General features: G+C 25.9%; 1 protein-coding gene across 1 annotated transcript in view; it reads right to left on the bottom strand.

Moving 5' to 3' along the window:
- The window catches only part of LOC129959730 (retinitis pigmentosa 1-like 1 protein), a 68,379-nt gene extending 49,533 nt beyond the window's left edge, over positions 1–18,846 (bottom strand). The window contains exons 1-4 of the mRNA XM_056072620.1: positions 18,759–18,846; positions 17,672–17,707; positions 16,593–16,640; positions 1,313–1,348 (exon numbers count right to left, since the gene is read on the bottom strand). Coding sequence (XP_055928595.1) covers positions 1,313–1,348; positions 16,593–16,640; positions 17,672–17,707; positions 18,759–18,846 — 208 coding nt within the window. The remainder of the gene's footprint in view (positions 1–1,312; positions 1,349–16,592; positions 16,641–17,671; positions 17,708–18,758) is intronic.
- Between the last annotated feature and the right edge of the window lie 1,335 nt (positions 18,847–20,181).

Here is a 20,181-nt window from a genome sequence, read left to right as displayed (position 1 = left end):
AAGACATTTAAAAACTTTGAACCAATTTATCAAAACATACATTAATTCTATTACTCATTCAGTTTAATATTTGAAAATATGAAGCAGACTAATTTTATTCTTAAGAGAAGTGTGCGAAATCATATTTGTGTGTGTGTGTCTTCGAACGCATATTTTATGTCAAATAACTGGTGTTTGTTGGCGGACGTGGTCATTTTGATGCCTTACTCAGTTCTTATTATGAGAACCCTTTATTTTTTCTCAGTTGCTCAATTTTTTTTCTCATTGAACATATTTTGAACTTACACAAAATATTGGTGATCTATTTAACCGGAATTATTTTATTTACGAGCTTAGGCAAATGTGTATATTTTTAATTATTTTTTTATACATACGACGACAAAAAATGACTAAAGAAATAAAATTCTTGAAATATTTACCATGATTATTAGTTCATAATTTTATTATTTATAATAAAAGCATTTACAGTTCCACATCAAGATATCAATGATTATTAATAAAATATTGAACTTACTAAATGTAAAACTTTTTTAACATTAAGAACTAATTTTATCAGTAGTATCTGAAATAAGTATATATTTTAATGGTATGCTGCAAGTATAACTAAATTAATAGATACTCATGGACAAATAATTTATTATTCATTCCCCTAAATATTTTTTAATTGACTACTGAATTTAAAACTTGAAATAACATCGGAATATTTTGCTTGCAGCGTTCGCCATATCCAGAATAGACGGCATTAACAACTCTTAGGATCAAACCTCACAACAATGTAGTGATATATTTAGGGACATGACACGTTAAGGCCGAAGCAGGCGCTGTCACCCTGCCTGACATTGTCGCCACCTCTGACATCTCATAACATGGCATAAATTGTTGTTTTGGATTTGCCTCATTGATAGCAGATTAAAGACTACTAAATTCGTAGAGTTGTCAACAAAAATAATAGGAAACCTCTGTAAATTAATTTTTTTCCGTAATTCGTGATCAGATGGCGTTTGTGGCATCTAATTAGATTTACTGACTTTTAAGCTTTGAAAATATTTACATGATATTATATCAAAATATGCAATTGTTTTTTACTTCAAAATTTAATTGAAACATCTATAGCAATCGAAAAATCGATTAATCAGTTCTACAGAAGAAATGAAAGCAAAAAAATCTTAAATTATCTCTTTACAAACATGAAACAAGTGACGTTACAAAAAATTGTGTAAAATATAATTATTTAACTTCTCCTCTGGCAAAGTCTTTACTCCAGAGAAGCTTTTTATAGCATTCAAGATTTAGAGATTCATTTTGTTATTACCTGTCTCATCCGCTTTTTCCAAGGCACGGATGTGTTCTGCAAAAAAAAAAAAAAAAAAAAAAAAAAGACATTTATAAACATTGAACCAATGTATCAAAACGTACATTCATTTTGTTACTCATTCAGTCCAATATTTCAATATATTAAGCATACTAATTCTTTTGTTAAGAGAAGTCTACGAAATCATATTTGTGTGTGTGTGTCTTCGAACGCAAATTTTATGTCAGACTAGCCGCCTTTGGCGACCAGCCAATCTTAATGTTCGTTTAAATTTTAATAATTAAATAGGTTGAACCGGAGTTTAACCCCCTTCTTCGTCAAGTTGCGATAACGCGCCAAAGCTGGCAATCTTTATTATGCACTATAATTGAACATCTGCTCCTTTGCTTTTGAACATTTCGCTAGGCCGTTGTTGGCGATTTTTAAAAATTGGGTCAAGCAGGGGTTAAACTCCGGTCGTACCATTAAATATTTTACGCAATTCCAACTTTAATAGATTCATCAGCAAAATATTTTAAAACTTCAAATTTTGATAGTCATATAATTCACTCATAATATTATAAAGGCCTTCAGTCATAACGTGATATGTATCTCTCTCATTTTCTGTTACCCCTCGTAGAATTTATGCTTTAAATTAAAGTGTAAATGATTAATCTGCAATTAATATAATAATATTTTTTACTGAAAGCATTTTTTTTAATAATATGATTACTGATAATAGAGTCACTGAGCGTTTAAACTTTATAGGCACTAAAGAATATCTTTCTAAATTTATGTAATATCTCAAGAATTTGTCAACAAAATTTTCTCAGATTCATCATGAACAGATCGATTCATTAACAATGTTTCATTTTAAATGCATCAAACACTAAGAAAATAAAATGAATCGTTGAAAATAATCAATCGAAAACAGGTTTAAAAAAACTACTTAAAAAATGATGTACTTAAAACTATAAGCATATACAAAAATATATATAACTAACATAAATACAATTTAATTACAAAAGCATGCAACTAACCTAAAAATAATTTAAATCATTGAAAACAGGTTAAAAAAAACTACTTAAAAAACGATGTACTTAAAACTACAAGCATATACAAAATATATATAACTAACATAAATACAATTTACATACAAAAGCATGCAACTAACCTAAAAATAATTTAAATCGTCCGTTGATAATGGTTGTCATGGCAACAATCGGAACACAATGCGCAGGCGTGAATTTTCTTCGTCAATTACGGTAATGCAAATGCCTGAATTTTTCTACGCCAGTTGGGGTAACGCTATGCAAATTATACATTTTTAATTTCCTTTATTCTGTGTTATTTTAATTCAAAAGTACTTCAGAATGAATCTGAAACATGGATTAATTAACAATGTTTAATTTTAAATGCATTAAACATTAAGAAAATAAACAGAATCGTTAGAAATAATCCGCCGAAAAATGGTAACCCTAGCCTCATTACTGTTGGGAGAAAAAAAATACTGAAGCCTTACTCATTTGGCGGTGGGGAAAATGAAAGATTTTTTGGCGGGAAAGTTAGTTTTTAATTAATAATTAAAATTCTAATTAAAATTTCAAAAAAGGGACCCCAGGTGCACATACCCGACCTCTAAGGTATACATGTACCAAATTTGATAGCTGTATGTCAAATGACCTTGCCTGTAGAGCGCCAACACACACACACACACACATTGAGCTTTATTATAAGTATAGATAACTGGTATTCATTGACGAACGTTGACATTTTGATGCCTTACTCAGTGCATGTTATGAGATCCCTTTTCTTTTCTCAGTTGCTCAATTTTTTTCTCATTCAACATATTTTGAACTTATACAAAATATTGGTAATATATTTAACCGGAATTATTTTTTTACGAGCTTCGTGAAATTTGTACATTTTTAATCATTTTAATATACAGACGACAACAAAAAAACGACGAAAGAAATAAAATTCTTGAAAAGGTAACCATGATTATTAGTTCATGATTTTATTACTTATAATAAAAGTATTGATAATTAAGATAGATTGTAAGATGATGAAAGCACTTGAAGAAATATAACATTAAAATTAATACTTTACATGTCTATCAAGAGGAATATACCATAACCATTTAAATGAATAATTCAATAGATTATAAATTAGTAATTAGTTGAACTTTAATTTGTTTAAAACAGATTTAATTAATTAAATGAATTTCTTCATAATGTGATTATAAATTGCAGTATATCAAAACAATTTTATCTAAAATTCTATAATTACTTTTTTGTTGAGAATTTGTTTATTCTGAAATTAATAGCTAATAAACTTTTAAATTTTGATGCATGCGGTCACCCTTAGCTCAGTGGCAGATTTTTATTTTCAAAGCCGGGAATTTCGATTATTTCCTTGCAAATCAACCAAACAGTCTACAATAAAAATTTTTCTTCGTTAAAGTTTTATAAATTTCTTAAAATTTTTTAAAATGTTATTTTGTAAATTTGAAAATCTTGATGAAATTTTTCATATTTCGGGTTAGGAAATTGATCTATATTATCTTTCAAAGTTGTAAAACATGTGAAATCCGAATTCAAAACATCGTCATCTGACCGCGGTTCAAAATTACGAGGTCCGTCCCAAAATAGCCCTAGTGTTGCTTCAAACGGGACGTTAATATAACCAAACCAAACCAAACCAAACCGAATTCAAAACAAGTTTACGAAATACGTATTATATGTAGAAGAAATAATAAATTATTACTCTCAATCTGCTTGTCTGCATGCTTGATTTCTCTTATCAGTTTTTTTCTTGCAGCGGCTTCCTCTTTGGACACTTCTCGATCCATTGAACTGAAAAATAAATAAATAAATTATGATGGCGTCTTAAATATTGAGTAGAAGCTCTGCATTTGCCGACAGCCCCTCAGACCAAAAGCATACAAAAAAATTATCTTTTGAACTAAGTTTTGATACACATGCAAAATAAAAAAAATAAAAAAAAAATGATTTAAATGTTTTCGAGCTGATGAATTTAATGACTTAAATCATTGTACTTATCTATCAAAAAGGCTTTATGTCGAATGAATATCTATAAAATATGACGTTAATTATGAGTATTTATTATTTTGGTCAAGCTGGAATTTAATTTAAATTAAAATGATTGAACAATGCTTAGCCATTTTTAGGGTATACATTCAAGCAAATTTTAGCACACAACTGAATAATAAATTAATTGAAGCAGATATTTTTACATCAAAACTAAAAACAAAATTCATTTTATAAAATGACAATTAAATAAACATCTAGATAAAAGAATCAGAAAAAGTCAATATAATCATCTAAATCCTTCTTTGAACAGTACATAACCAGGTTCAAGGTATACATTTACGCAAATTTTAGCATACAACTGAATAACAAATTAATTGCTGCAGTTTTTTTTTTTTTTTTTTTGCTCTAAAACTAAACAAATATTCATTTTATGAAATAACAATTAAATATATGTCAAAAAATTAAAAAAATGTCAAAATAATCCTCTAAATCTTTACCTACAGGTAAAGCACATAACATAAAATTTTAGCAAATTTTAGCACACATCTGAATAATAAATTAATTGCAGCAGATATTTTTATCCTAAAACTAAACAAAATTTTCATTTTATAAAATGACAATTAAATAAATATCTAGGAAAAAAAAAGAAAAATCAATATAATCATCTACATCCTTCTTTCACACAAAAAACACATCACATATTAAACATAATTCTGAATTATATATAATCAAATTTAATTCTGAATTATTGTAGATTATCATTTTCTCATAATAATATACAAAATAAAAAAAATTCTAGTACTAATAAACTGCTAAATAGCCAAAAATGTTGAATTTTGGATGAAAAAATGTATTTCATAAACGTAATGATTTTTTTAATCTTTAAAATCATAAGATTCTAATTATTATTATAGTAATTGCCTTTAATGAGTGATAAGAAAGTACATATACAATCTAGTTTTAATGCAGGTATTAGTCAAACTGGAATTTAACTCAAATTAAAATGATTGCATAGTACTTAGCCAGTTTTAAGGTACAAATTTAAGCAAATTATAGCACACAATTGAATAACAAATTCATTGCAACAGATATAATTTTCATTTTATGAAATGCACAATTAAATATATCTGGAAAAAGTCAAAACAATCATCTAAATCATTCATCTACACAAAAAACACATCACATATGAAATATAATACTAAAATAGATATAATCACTTATAATTCTGAATTATTGCAGATTATTATTTGCTTATGAATTTGGGATAAATTATTTACTTTACTGAATTTTGGAAGAAAAAAATAAATCTAATAAATGCAATGATTTTTTTGACCTTTAAAACCATATATGATTCTAATGACTATTACAGTTATTGATTATAATAAGCGATAAGACTGTACATACTCAATCTAGTTATATTTCAGTTCTTTATCTAAATGGAATTTAACTTAAATTAAAATAACTGCAAATAATTAGCCAATTTTAAGGTATATAATAAGCAAATTATAGCACGAAGTTGAGAAACAATTAATTGCTGCAGATATTTTTATCCTGAAAGTGAACAAAATTTTCATTTTATGAAATACACAGTTAAAAATATTTGGATAAAAATCAAAAAATGTCAAAACTATCATCTATATCATTCATTTACACAAAAAACACATCACATATGAAATATAATTCTGAAATAATTATAATCATATATATTCTGAATTATTGCAGATTATTATTTGTTTTTAATAATCTGCACAGTAAAAAAACACCTCTAGAGCTCAAAAACTATTTAATGTCCAAAAATGCTGAATTTTGAAAGAAAAAAATTATATCTAATAAATGTCATGATTTTTTGGCCTTTAAATACAATACATGATTCTAATGATTTTGACAGTAGTTGCTTTAAATAAATAATTAGAAATTACACATTCAGTCTATTTATATAACAAATATAAATAATATAAATAATTAACTCCTAGTAATACCTAATTCATAACACATTATTATTGATTACAATTTATTAAGATTTAATTATAAATAATGTATTATTAACTCTAATGTCTTATTAATAATCATCATCTCATACATTAATATTGCATAATTAACTCTTATAATTAGGAGAATTGTCATTATCTAAAAAAATGCACTATTATAAATATTTGTAGCTTTTAAAGATATGAAATTCTTCTGAATAATGCATGTAGAATAAATAAGTATATGACAAATTTAATCTTAAATTGAAAATAACATAATACTTGAAACATATATATGTTTATGGAGTGAAAGAGAACGAATTATTCACATGCTATTAAACCACATACTACTTTTACATAACCAAATAGTAAAGTAAAATTTTAGTTAAATGTTTATTGGAAGTATTATAAATTTTTTCTAATGAAGATAAATATATATTAAAATGATTTAAGGAAATTGCAAATTGATTTGACTAAAATTTCAACAATAAAATTAATATTGTCAATAATATTTATAAAGTTTTAAGTGTTTGCAAAAATTGTCGTAAAATTGTTCAATAACTTACCTTTGTAATTTATATCATTGATAAGGAAATCGGAATTTTCAGACGTTCTTATTATTTTTTATAAATAATATTTACAGAAGTTATCACCACTAACACCCCAATTTCGCTTATTTTAATTAATTAAAATTTAGCTTTAAATAAATTGAGAGACAAACATTTGAAAAGTATTTTAACAGACTGGCATCTACAGATGGAGTTTGGGTTATCAAATCTCTGTAAAATAAGATGCATTTAATTCGTATTTGCGATTTTGTTTTAAGAAAGCAAGATTGAATTAATTCTCAGATTATAAAAATGTTGGTATATCGCATATATTGCACCTCGCCCGTTTGGAAGCATTTGAATTGTTAAGACTTACATGAATAAAAATATTTTGAAAATATAACTTCAAACGTATCATAAAATGCACTTAAACGCAATTAATTCCTTTCTCAATTTTTCGTTCAGTGGTAATACTTCCAGGCCCTTTGCCTTGCCTACCATACTCTAAGTTATATCACTATTTAAAATAGCGGATGCATAACAAAGTGACAGAATAAAAATGTCGAGATGGAATGGCGATTCCCACTCGTCAAGTGTAACATAATAATAATTAATATTACAAAAGTAAAATCTATTTAACATTAGCCTTAATGTACAGTTTTAAAATGAATGTACATAAAAAGTAAATGGTTACTTACAAAGCACAGTTATCAGATAATAATTAAAAATATGGACAAATACGACAAAAGAACAATGAGAATTAACGGGAAGTGGAAAAAAAGCAGTTTGCTTTGTCTCGATTACAGTTAAATATTACAGCACAAACATCAGAAATCTTGCTTTTAAAGAATTAAATATTCAAACAAAATAATTTGAAAGCTATGTGGATTTCACATTCAACTTATAAAATTGTGTAAGACAATTTGGTTTTAAACAAATAAAAACTGAAAATTTAAATTTTCGAAAGAATAAAATGATTGCATAATATTAGGCAGATTTAAGGTACATATTTAAGCAACTTTTAGCACACAACTGATTAATAAAACCTAACCTAAAACCAAATGAATTTTCATTTTTTGAAATGCAATTAAATAAATGTTGAAAAAATTAAGAAAACATCAAAATAAACATCTAAATCCTTCATCTACACTAAAAACACATCACATATAAAATATTATTCTGAATTACATATAATCAAATTTCATTCTGAATATTGTAGATTATCATTTTCTCATAACAATCTGCACAGTAAAAAAAAATTCTGGCATCCATAAACTGCTATATATCCAAAAATGTTGAATTTTGGATGCAAAAATGTATTTAATAAATGTAATGATTTTTTTTACCTTTAAAATCATAATGTTTTACTGATTATTATAGTAATTGCCTTAAATGAGTGATAAGAAAGTACATGTTCAATCTAGTTTTAATGAAGCTATTAGGCAAATTGGAATTTAACTTAAATTAAAATAATTAGAAATAGTTAGCCAGTTTTAAGTTGCATATTTAAGCAAATTATAGCACATTATTGAGAAACAAATTAATTGCTGCAGATATCTTTATCCTGAAACTGAACAAAATTTTCATTTTATGAAATGCACAGTTCAATATATCTGGAAAAAATCAGAAAATGTCAAAACAATCATCTAAATCATTGATCTACTCAAAATACACATCACATAAAAAATATAATTCTGAAATAAATATAATCACATATAATTAGGAATTATTGCAGATTATTATTAGCTTATAATAATTTGCACAGTAAAAAAGGACTTCTAGCATTCATAAACAGTTTAATTTGAAATAATATTGAATTTTGAAACAAAAAAATTATATCTAATAAATGTAATGATTTTGTGGCCTTTAAATGCAATACATGATTCTAATGATTATTACACTAGTTGCTTTAAATAAATGATTAGAAATTACACATTCAGTCTATTAATATAACAAATATAAAGAATATAAATAATCAACTTCTAGTAATACTTAATTAATAATACATTATTATTGATTATACTTTATTAAGAGTTAATTATTAATGATGTATAATTAACTCTTATGTCTTATTAATAATCATTATCTCATATATTAATAAGGCATAATTAACTTTTATAATAAGGGGAATTGTCATTATCTAAAAAAATGCACTATTAAAAATATTTGTAGCTTTTGAAGATATGAAAATTTTCTAATTAATGCATGTACAATAAATAAATATCTTATGACAAATTTAATCTTTAATTCAAAATAATATAATACTAGAAACACATGCATGTTTATGGAGTGAAAGAGAATGAATTGTCCTTATGCTATTAAACCACATACTAACTTACGTAACCAAAGAGTAAATTAAAATTTTTGATTAAAAATTCATTGGAAATATTATATATTTTTTTCTAATGAAGAGAAACATATAATATAATGATTTAATGAAACTGCAATTGGGTTTGACTAAAATTTCAACAATAAAATTAATATTGTCAATAATATTTATGAAGTTTTAAGTGTTTGCAAAAATTGTCGTAAAATTGTTCAATAACTAACAATAATAAGGAAATGGGAAATTTCAGATGTTATTATTATTTTTTATAAATAATATTTACAGAAGTTATCACCACTAACATTCCAATTTCGCTTATTTTAATTAATTAAAATTTAGCTTTAAATAAATTGAGAGACAAACATTTGAAAAGTATTTTAACAGACTCGCATCTACAGATGGAGTTTGGGTTATCAAATCTCTGTAAAATAAAATGCATTTAATTCGTATTTGCGATTTTGTTTTAAGAAAGCAAGATTGAATTAATTCTCAGATTATAATAATGTTAGTAAATCGCATATATTGTTAGTATATCGCATATATAGAAATAGTTAGCCAGTTTTAAGTTGCATATTTAAGCAAATTATAGCACACAATTGAGAAACAAATTGATTGCTGCAGATATCTTTATCCTGAAACTGAACAAAATTTTCATTTTATGTCATTAATTTTCATTACAGTTTTAAAATGAATACATATAAAAAGTAAATAGTTACTTACAGGCACAGTTTTTTCCAATTAACTACAAAAAATAACAGCGCTAATAATTTTAATTGACGATGTGTGGGAAATAAGCAGCTTGCTTTGTCTCGATTACAGTTAAATATTACAGCACAAATATCAGAAATCTTGCTTTTAATGAATTAAATATTCAAACAAATAAAAAAATTCAAAATATTCCAAATAATTTGAAAGCTATGTTGATTTGACATTCATTTTATAAAATTGTGCAAGACAATTTGGTTTTAAACAAATAAAAACTGAAAATTTAAATTTTCGAAAGAATAAAGGAATATTCATATATAGACATAAGCTCGTAATCGATGCACAATATTTGTAAAGAATGGAATTGTTCGTTCATTGAGCACCATATTTTTAGGTTTGGAAGCAGTAATTCTTTTTTTCTTTTGCATTAATCCTCTTATTCACAGTTATAATTTCTATTCACATCCAAGAATTAAATTTCATGATTTTTTAATGCTTTTCGGCAAGTTCAATTTTAACAAAGAATCATGATTGGCAGATTCTACTCCTAATCTCTTAAATTTCTTCATTTTCCTAATAAATTTAATTTTATGATTTCTCCGAGTAGCCATATTTATAATCAACTCTTATAAAGTATTTCAGATTTCTTACTTTTAGGTAAACAATCAAGATCTGAGGCTAAACTTACCTGAAACAACAATCATTTTGAAGTGTTGTGCTTTCATTACACGAGCTCCTCTGTGTCAAAGTTTTAATTTTCTACATAATACAATATGTTGAAGAAATTTAAGAGAAATCCACAGATTGTATATTGTGCTTTTTCTTCACAATAAGAACTCGCATGTCTAGACATAATATAACAGAGACAACAACCTTTAGGTAGTATCAATTTCCGCATTAGAAGTTATCAGATTCTCAAATAAGCACAATTTTTTCGTAAATAAGATGTTTCATCACAGAAAAGATATAATTTAAAACTTAAAAGAGAAATCAAGAATAAATACATCACCGACTTGCAGATGGATTTCAGTCACGGCTCCACCGATTACCAACTTTCGACCCACATTACTTGATAGAATATTAAGATAGATAAAAATGCATAAATAACTGAATCACTGGTTTCAGTTCCATTTAATACATTTTCATAACGGTTTCATAACGTCCTCTGAAAGACAGCGTGTGGCTGTGAGGAAAATGCCATCATGATAATGGGAAGCGCTTTCTTCTTTGAACAACCTATCAAAGATTTAAAAAAAAATTAGATAGAAAAAAAGCAAATGGCAAAAATAGAATTCAAATCATTATCAAAGCCAAGTGCACTATCCAAAAAGTTTGTTTTATTAAAAAAAGTTTTTTGTTGTTGCTGTTGTTGTTTACAAGCCGAATTTTATATTCCCTGTTGGTGTTGTCCTTTTTAAGGTATCCTAGGAGCATGTTTAAAAGCCGAAGTCTGAATTTCTCAAGTAATCTCCGAAAAAATAACTAGTTAATAAACTCAGAAGGTATATTTTAAGGAAAATTAACGATGCCAAATCGCGAATCGCCTAAGAAAATTGTTTCATCTTATTCTCTTGCAGATGTCCAAACAAATATTGTCTTCCTGAGGTAGTACCTTTCTGAAAAGCTATCTCACAAATATTTTATTGCATATATAGTATGCTAATTTCAAATTCAATTTCACGTTATACATTAGGCAAGTTTAAATTTCTGACCCTGGTTACGAAGAAAGTTTCAGTGCGTTTGATTTTGGGTTAAATTTTTTTGATGGAAGCAAAATGAAATCATGCCTTCCCTTTCCGAAATTTCAAAAGCAGGACACCTGTTGCGCGTTAAGTTTTCAACCGTAGTAAGCACCGCATTTGACGCATGCAAATCAAATATGTCTAGAGGTAAAAACTTATCGGTATTTCTAGCATTTAATTTTTTTAACATTTCCGATTGATTTTGCTCTATATGATATTATTTTCTTTACTAATAATTAAAGAAGAAAATATGTATGCATCTGTGGAAATAGAAATCTAAACTCAAATAAAATATCGTCTTGCTTTAGAGATAATTTACGAAAATATTAATGAAAAATTTCTATCCTCCATCTTAAAATTCAGATACAAATCTTTTCAATCTATAATATAAGTAAAGGAAAGCAGATTTTAATATACTTATATCTTGCCATCCTTTAATTAGTATTATTAGTAATCAGTACATTTTAGGGACAGTGATTTTCTACAGAATCATATGATTAAGATATTTTACTCTCAGGCGAATGGCAATTTTACAATGATCTATTGGTGAAATCAAAATTTCTTCTATCTAGTGAAGGAAAAGTATGATAATATGAATTTTAATAATCTTTTCTTGTGGATTTAAATGCAAATTAATTTCGTCTTTATAAAGAAAAAAATTCAAAGAAAATTAAAGCCTCTCCTCTGAAACTTGATTTAATGTTATTAGACATGATTCATCTATATTTGTTTTATTCTTAATATTTACACTCAGTTATGATGTAGTAGTGACAACGTATAAACAAAAGAAGGATTTTAATATCGTCCAACATACGTAAATAATTACAGAAACAAACCAATAAATTCATTAACTAAGGCAACAAAAAATACTGTTCTAAAATGTGCTTAGTACAATATTTTTCAAAAAACTTATGAAATTTATTAAAATATACTATTAGTAAATGGAATTGGTAATATTGAGAAATTAATGTTTTTTAAACAAATTCTGTATTATAATATATTCTCAGAAGTTATTAAAGAAAAACGTTAAAATTTTGATTAAATTTTAATTTGAAATATTTTAAACCCATTTTTTAATGGACACCAAACTACATAAGAAGTAACTACGTACCAAATTTGGTAATTCTAGCTCCAGTTGATCTGTAGAATGGATAGAATGATTTTTTAGCTGTGTCGCATAGCAATTTATATATAGTGTAATTTTTATATATCTATAAACATGTTTAAAAAAAGAAACTGGCTGTTTTTTCATTCAATTCTCGAAAAATGGAAATAATTGCCTTATTGGGTGCGTGACATTCTTTCGGGTATAAAAGGAATTGTAAATTTTTTTATGTACTAAAAACAGAGAATGTAGTTATATATTCCGATTCATCGTAATCATTTCAAATAATGTATTCTATTAAAAATGAATGAAGTGATTAACTACCAATAACTTTGACATGGATTTCAGAAAAGCAAAACTATTCCATTGTTCATTTGGGAATTAAAAGCTCGGCACATTCGTTTATTAACGAATACTAATGTGCAATTATTTTTTCACAAAATTTTGTTTTAATTCATTCTTACATACATTTACAGTGAGCATATATTTGAGAAATGATGCAAATAGAATCTACTTCTTAATTATATACGTTTCTCTTTCAAAATCTAGATTTATCGAATTTAATTAAGCAATAAAAAATGTTTAATAACGGTGCCATGAAGCATTTCTGTAACGACCGATATTTGCTTTATTTTTTTATTTAAAATCTAATAAATTATTTCTTTCAAAAATTTTATTGCATCTTAAAATCATATGCTGTGAAATGCTCAACTACCCTGACACAACAGTTGTCCTTGCAGTAAGCAGATAAGCGAGAGATAAAAATATTACTTCACCATTTTTATTTGAATTTGAATATTTTAATACGATGATTCGAATGCAATTAGCAATATGTATTATTTTTTTCAACTAATAGATTAGTCATAGATAATGGCGACTTCAATATGACTGTAAAGATTAAACTAGAAATTAAAATTTCTGAAAAAGTTAAATAGCAATTAATGCGTTTAAATGTGAGGTAGAAAATATATGACAGCACTTAAAATACAGACAGTATTCCCTGAAGTATTGCACAATCGTCCCAAACGTGCTGAGGAAAATGAATAAAATTTTAGGAAAAATATGATGACAAATTTCGAAAACACAAAATCACGTCATTGTTAAATTTGTAACAAAATAGTCTTTAATTCATGCCATTTTTATCGAATTATTGTTTTTTTATTTTTGTGACTGTAAGTTAATCTCTTTTTTCTTACAACTTTGGAGATCCTCGATTCATGCTAAATAGTTAAGAAAGGTTGAAAGACACAGAAGAAATCTAAACATTTGAATCTTCATTCTCTTGAACGGAAAAAGCAATAACACTAATTTATAAAATTCGGAAGAAAAGTTACTGTATGATAAGCATTTTCAAGGATGAACACGCCAAAACATAAGATGTTATAACTTCGATAGTCGAATAGGAAAAATTAAAAATTTTGCTGTCAGAATTAAATTCTTTCTCAATTCAAAAATTTAGTGTTTCAGCAGAAAAAAGAATTATTTTGTTGAAAAACGCAAGGCGAGATCTCGGAACGGCAGAATACTAAGGTTAAAAAAACCTCTTCTAGTCAAATCTGACAATGCAACATGCAATCTTGATAGGATACAAATGACATTGAAATAAAGAGGGTAAAGTCGGTGGCCACACCTCACTTATGTTTAAATACCCCTTTTTCTCTATATTTCACAATTCCCTCAGGACCTCTGTTTAAAGAATAATAGAAGATAAAAAAATATAAAATTATCTTGATTTTTACCAGTGACTGTTTTTCTAATTAACTCAGTATAAATAAAATTTCTCATATGTTCTTATTTATTGATTGTAAATTCTAAACACATAATTTGAAAAAGATACCAACTCATTCCTCTTTCTTCTAGCTTTTTAAATACTTTTTTTAATCACATTATCATAAATCAAAGATAAATTTGTCTAGCCTAAGATAATTTGATTTTTTTTAAGAATGTTCTTGAAGTCCATCCTTTCTTCGATAATAACATTAAAACCTTACAATACTTTCAATTGTTCCTTTGCTTAAATTCATCTTTCATTTTAGTTAAAGCAATAGTTTTTTTTAAGTGTGTTCCATTTTCTCCAATGATTTAAACCTTCTTTTAAAATCCATTCACTTTTCTTCGGTGTGTTCATCCTTAAAAACTATTCAGTTTCCTTGTTTCCAATTTCAGAAACACTGTTTCAGTACGATTTTTTATAAAACTCTGTACAAATCTCTTATTTTATTTGAACTTGTCAAGTTTATTTTGATTTAAAAAATAATTCATTATCAAAGGAAAATGCTGTCTTTATACAAGAATAGAATTTTTTTTTGTGTGTATTTGTACCATTATAAAATTAACAAGATTCTGGCTTACTCAGATGCAAGTAATTCTAAAAATCACGATCTCTTTTAGTTATAAACCCCAAAAATCCAAATTCTTCACAAAATTACTTCTCATATCTCAGATATTAGTATAAAAATTTTAAATATATGAATATTTTATGTAAAAAAGGACACAGATACTGAAACGAACACATTTTCTTATGTGAATTTTAATTTTATTTCACATTTAGAGTTCCATTCTTATTCTGGCGCTACAAAATTTTTCTTCATTTCCTCTTAGCTTTAGCTGAAACAAAACAAAAAAAATTGGAATTAAAAGACTTCGGATATATATTTTAGGATGATTATTTGTTTATAAACAAATATAAACTAGAATGATTACAAAATAATCTAAAATTTAAAGAATTTTCTTAAAAAAACCCCACTAAAACGCAATTCCAATTAATTGAGTAAAAATTTCTCGTGATGTTAATAGAATAAAAATGTGGTGTAAATTTGCCTTTTTTTTAAAGTAAAAATAATGAGAAGGCTAAAAAAAATCATTTTTTTTATGTAAGTTTCCTTTATGCTAACTGCTCAGCAAGAGAAATCCAAAGCGATTTCTGGATTTTTTTTTCAGAAAAATGTTATTCTGGAGTGCACAGCTTCAAATATTGGGTGAAATTTAGTCAATTAATCGATTTCAGGACTTTTTTAGTCAAATTCTTGAATGTCGGAAGAAAAACATCACATGATTCATATCTCAAAAGTTCTCTTCAAAATCGCTTAGAGCATGGAATTTTTATCTTTTAATAGTCATGATATAACTACTTAAGAAAATAAACAAAATAATGTAATAATTTACGAAGAATGCTGCCTTTTTATGAAAAATCAAGGATTTTCTTCTTTAAATTCATTATGCGTTTTCAATATGTACATAAAAATTTCTTCAATATCTTCCAACTTGAACAAATTCAATTTGAACTCTTTTTCTAATAGTAAATTGTCTTCAGTTTACCTTCTAAATTGTATCGTTGAATTCCTTTCCGAAAGGATTTACTAAACGAAATGTAAGACAATAGGTGTGAAAATAATTTAAAATTGAATTGAATGATTGAACTCAAAATATAAATGAGCATCGAAACAAACAAAAATTTTGTACCAGGCCTTCGTGGTATATGACTGAAAATTTTAGGTACAATGCATTATGAGTCGAAGGAACATAAATTCAATCCAAGGATATCACAAGTTAAATGGATTAAAATTACCGCACGAGAAATGAGATTCATCTTCAAGGGTGTTTTTTTATCCAGTATTCGGAAGTTGCTTCTTTTTATATCGTGATTTCTAAACAAAATTGTATAGAAGATGTTCGAAATTAATTTATTAAGAAAACTTAAGCAATTGGATTTTGGTACTAAAATAATTATTCTTCTATAAGAAAAAAACATTTCTTCGACTTTGGTAAAATCTTCAAATATATATATAATATTTTATGAAATATTATTCCTGATTTTCATATCTTACTTTTGCAAATATTAAATATTTATATTACTTGCAGATGGTCCTTCTTCTTCAGGTTCCTGTTTCTCAATCAAACGAACTAAAAAAAAAACATAAAATGACTTTTGGAATCTGTAAAAACTTATAAAGTTAAATATTAACAGTATGATAATATAAAATTTTCACAATTAATATTATTTTTGCTCCAGATTCTTTTCACATATTCTGAGAAGATGATATAAAATTCCACATCAACAAATCAATGATTATTGATAGAGTATTGAATTTACTAAATGTAAAACTTTTCTAAAATTATGAATTCATTTAATCCATAGTATCCGAAATAAATATATTTTTCAATAGTATGCTACAAGTATAGCTAAATTAATAGGCGCCCATAGACAAATAAATTATTATTCGCTTCCTTAAGTGATATCTTCTTTATTGACTTCTGAATTTAAAACTGGAAAAAATAGCAAAATATTTTGTTTGCAGTGTTGTTCCCCATAGCTGGAATAGACGGCATTAACATCTCTTATGCTATGTGATATATTTAGGGACACGACATATTAAGATTGAAGTAGGCGCTGGCACCCTGTCGCCATCTCTGACATCTTAATGGCAAAAATCGTTGTTTTGGATTTACTTTATTAATATCAGCTTAAAGGCTACTCATTTAGTATAGTTGTCAAGAAAAATAATAGGATATTTCTGTGAATTAATTTTTTTTCCGTAATTCGTTATCAGGTGTCGCATGTGGCATCGAATTAGATTAACTGACTTTTATGAAATATTTACATAATATAATGAAATATTTACATAATATAATGAAATATTTTCATAATATAATGTTATATTATGAAATATTTACATAATATAATGTCATAATTTGCAAGCATTCTTTACTTCAGAAGGTAAGTGAAAAATCTATTGGAATAGAAAAATCGTTTAATCAGACCAATAGAAGACTCAAAAACAAATCATTTTCATCTGCCTCTTTACAAACATGAAACAAGCGACGTAACACAAAATTGTGTAAAATGTAATTATGTAACTTCTACTTTAGCAAAATCTTTCCTCCAGAGGAGCTTTATTTCGCATTTAAGATTTCCTGATTGATAATGATATTACCTTTCGCCTCATCTGGTTTCAAGTAACGATAGCGTCCTGCAAAAAGAAAAAAAAGACATTTATAAACACTGAACCAAAGTATCAAAACAGGCATTAATTCTACTACTCATTCTGTCTAATATTTCAAAATAATAAGCAGACTAATTTTATTGTTAAGAGAAGTCTACGAAATCATATTTGTGTGTATGTGTGAGTGTATTTTCAACACATATTTTATGTCAGATAATTGGCGTTCATTGGCAGACGTAGGCATTTTAATGCCTTACTCATTGCATATTACGAGATCCACTTTTTTTTCAGTTGCTTAACTTTTATTGTCATTCAACATGTTTTGAATTTACTTAAAATATTAATAATGTATTTTACCATAATCTTTTTTTTTTTTTTTACCGTCTTCTGAAATGTGTACATTTTTAATTTTTTTTAAATATACATACCACGGCCAAAACACAACTAAAGAAAAAAAAATTCTTGAAAAATTAACCATGATTTACAAATAAAAACATTTATAATTATAACATTAAAATTAGCATTTTACATGTCTGTAAAGAGGAATATGTCATAACCATTTAAATGATTAATTAATAATTCAATATATTATAAATAAGTAATTAATTTTACTTTAATTTTTTATACACATTTAATTAATTCCCTTAATATTTCTTCATAATGTGATTATAAATTGTGGTATGTAAAAAAAAACTTAAATAAAAAAAATTAATTTTGATTTTTTTTTTTTTTATTCTGAAACTAAGCTAAAAACCTTTTAAATTTTCCCACATACGGTTACCCTCAGCTGAGGGAGATTAATATTTCCAAAGCCAGGAATTTCGATTATTTCGTTGAAACTGAACAAATCAACTAAAACAGTATGCAATAAATTTTTTGCTTCGTTATAATTTTATAAGCTTTTTAAAATTCTTGAAAAGATATTTTGTAAATTTTGAAAATCAATATGAACTATTTGATATTTTGGGTTAGAAATTCGACCCACATTTAGCTTTCAAAGTTGTAAAACTTGTGAAATCCTAATCAAAGCATGTTCACGAAATGTGTATAATATGTGGAAGAGATAATAAATTATTACTTCGAATTCGTTCTTCAGCAAGCCGTATTTCTTCTTGGAGTTTCTCCAGCCTAGCTAAAGCCTTTTCGAACTCTTCTTTTCGATGCATTGAACTGAAAAATAAATAACTAAATAAATAATTGATTGTAGCATTATTGAGTAGAAGTTCTGCATCTGCCGACAGACCTCAGACCAACAGTATACAAAAAAAAAAAAAAAAAAAAAAAAAAATGTACTGAATGTTTTTCAGCTAATGAATTTAATGACTTAAATCATAGCACTTAATATTAAAAAGGCTTTATATCGAATGAATTTCTGGAATATATGAGCATTGATAATGAGTATCTGTTATTTAGATAAAGCTGGAATTTAATTTAAATTAAATTGATTGCATAATACTTAGCCAGATTTAAGGTACATATTTAAGCAAATTTTAGCACACAACTGAATAATAAAACTTAACCTTAAACCAAATAAATTTTCATTTTTTGAAATGTCAATTAAATATATGTTGAAAAAATTAAGAAAAGGTCAAAATAATCATCTAAATCCTTCATTTACACTAAAAACACATCACATATCAAATATTATTCTGAATTACATATAATCAAATTTAATTCTGAATATTGTAGATTATCATTTTCTCATAACAATCTGCACAGTAAAAAAAATTCTAGCATCCATAAACTGCTATATATCCAAAAATGTTCAATTTTGGATGTAAAAATGTATTTAATAAATGTAATGATTTTTTTTACCTTTAAAATCATAAGATTCTAATGATTATTAAAGTAATTGCCTTTAATAAGTGATAAGAAAGTACATGTTCAATCTAGTTTTAATGAAGTTATTAGTCAAATTGGAATTTAACTTAAATTAAAATAATTAGAAATAGTTAGCCAGTTTTAAGTTGCATATTTATGCAAATTATAGCACACAATTGAGAAACAAATTGATTGCTGCAGATATCATTATCCTGAAACTGAACAAAATTTTCATTTTATGAAATTCACAGTTAAATATATCTGGAAAAAAATCAGAAAATGTCAAAACAATCATCTGAATCTTTCATCTACACAAAAAACGAATCACATAAAAAATATAATTCTGAAATAAATATAATCACATATAATTCTGAATTATTGCAGATTATTATTAGCTTATAATAATTTGCACAGTAAAAAAGCACCTCTAGCATTCATAAACTGTTTAATTTCAAAAAATGCTGAATTTTGAATGAAAAAAATTATATCTAATAAATGTAATGATTTTGTGGCCTTTAAATGCAATACATGACTCTAATGATTATTACACTAGTTGCCTTAAATAAATGATTAGAAAGTAGACATTCAGTCTATTTGTATAACAAATATAAAGAATATAAATAATTAACTCCTAGTAATACTTAATTAATAATACACTATGATTGATTATACTTTATGAA

The sequence above is a fragment of the Argiope bruennichi genome, chromosome X2 (assembly GCF_947563725.1).
Source record: "Argiope bruennichi chromosome X2, qqArgBrue1.1, whole genome shotgun sequence".
Classification (NCBI taxonomy): Eukaryota; Metazoa; Arthropoda; class Arachnida; order Araneae; family Araneidae; genus Argiope; species Argiope bruennichi.
Note: the sequence above shows the minus strand (reverse complement) of the source record. Positions and strands in the feature narration are given on the sequence as shown.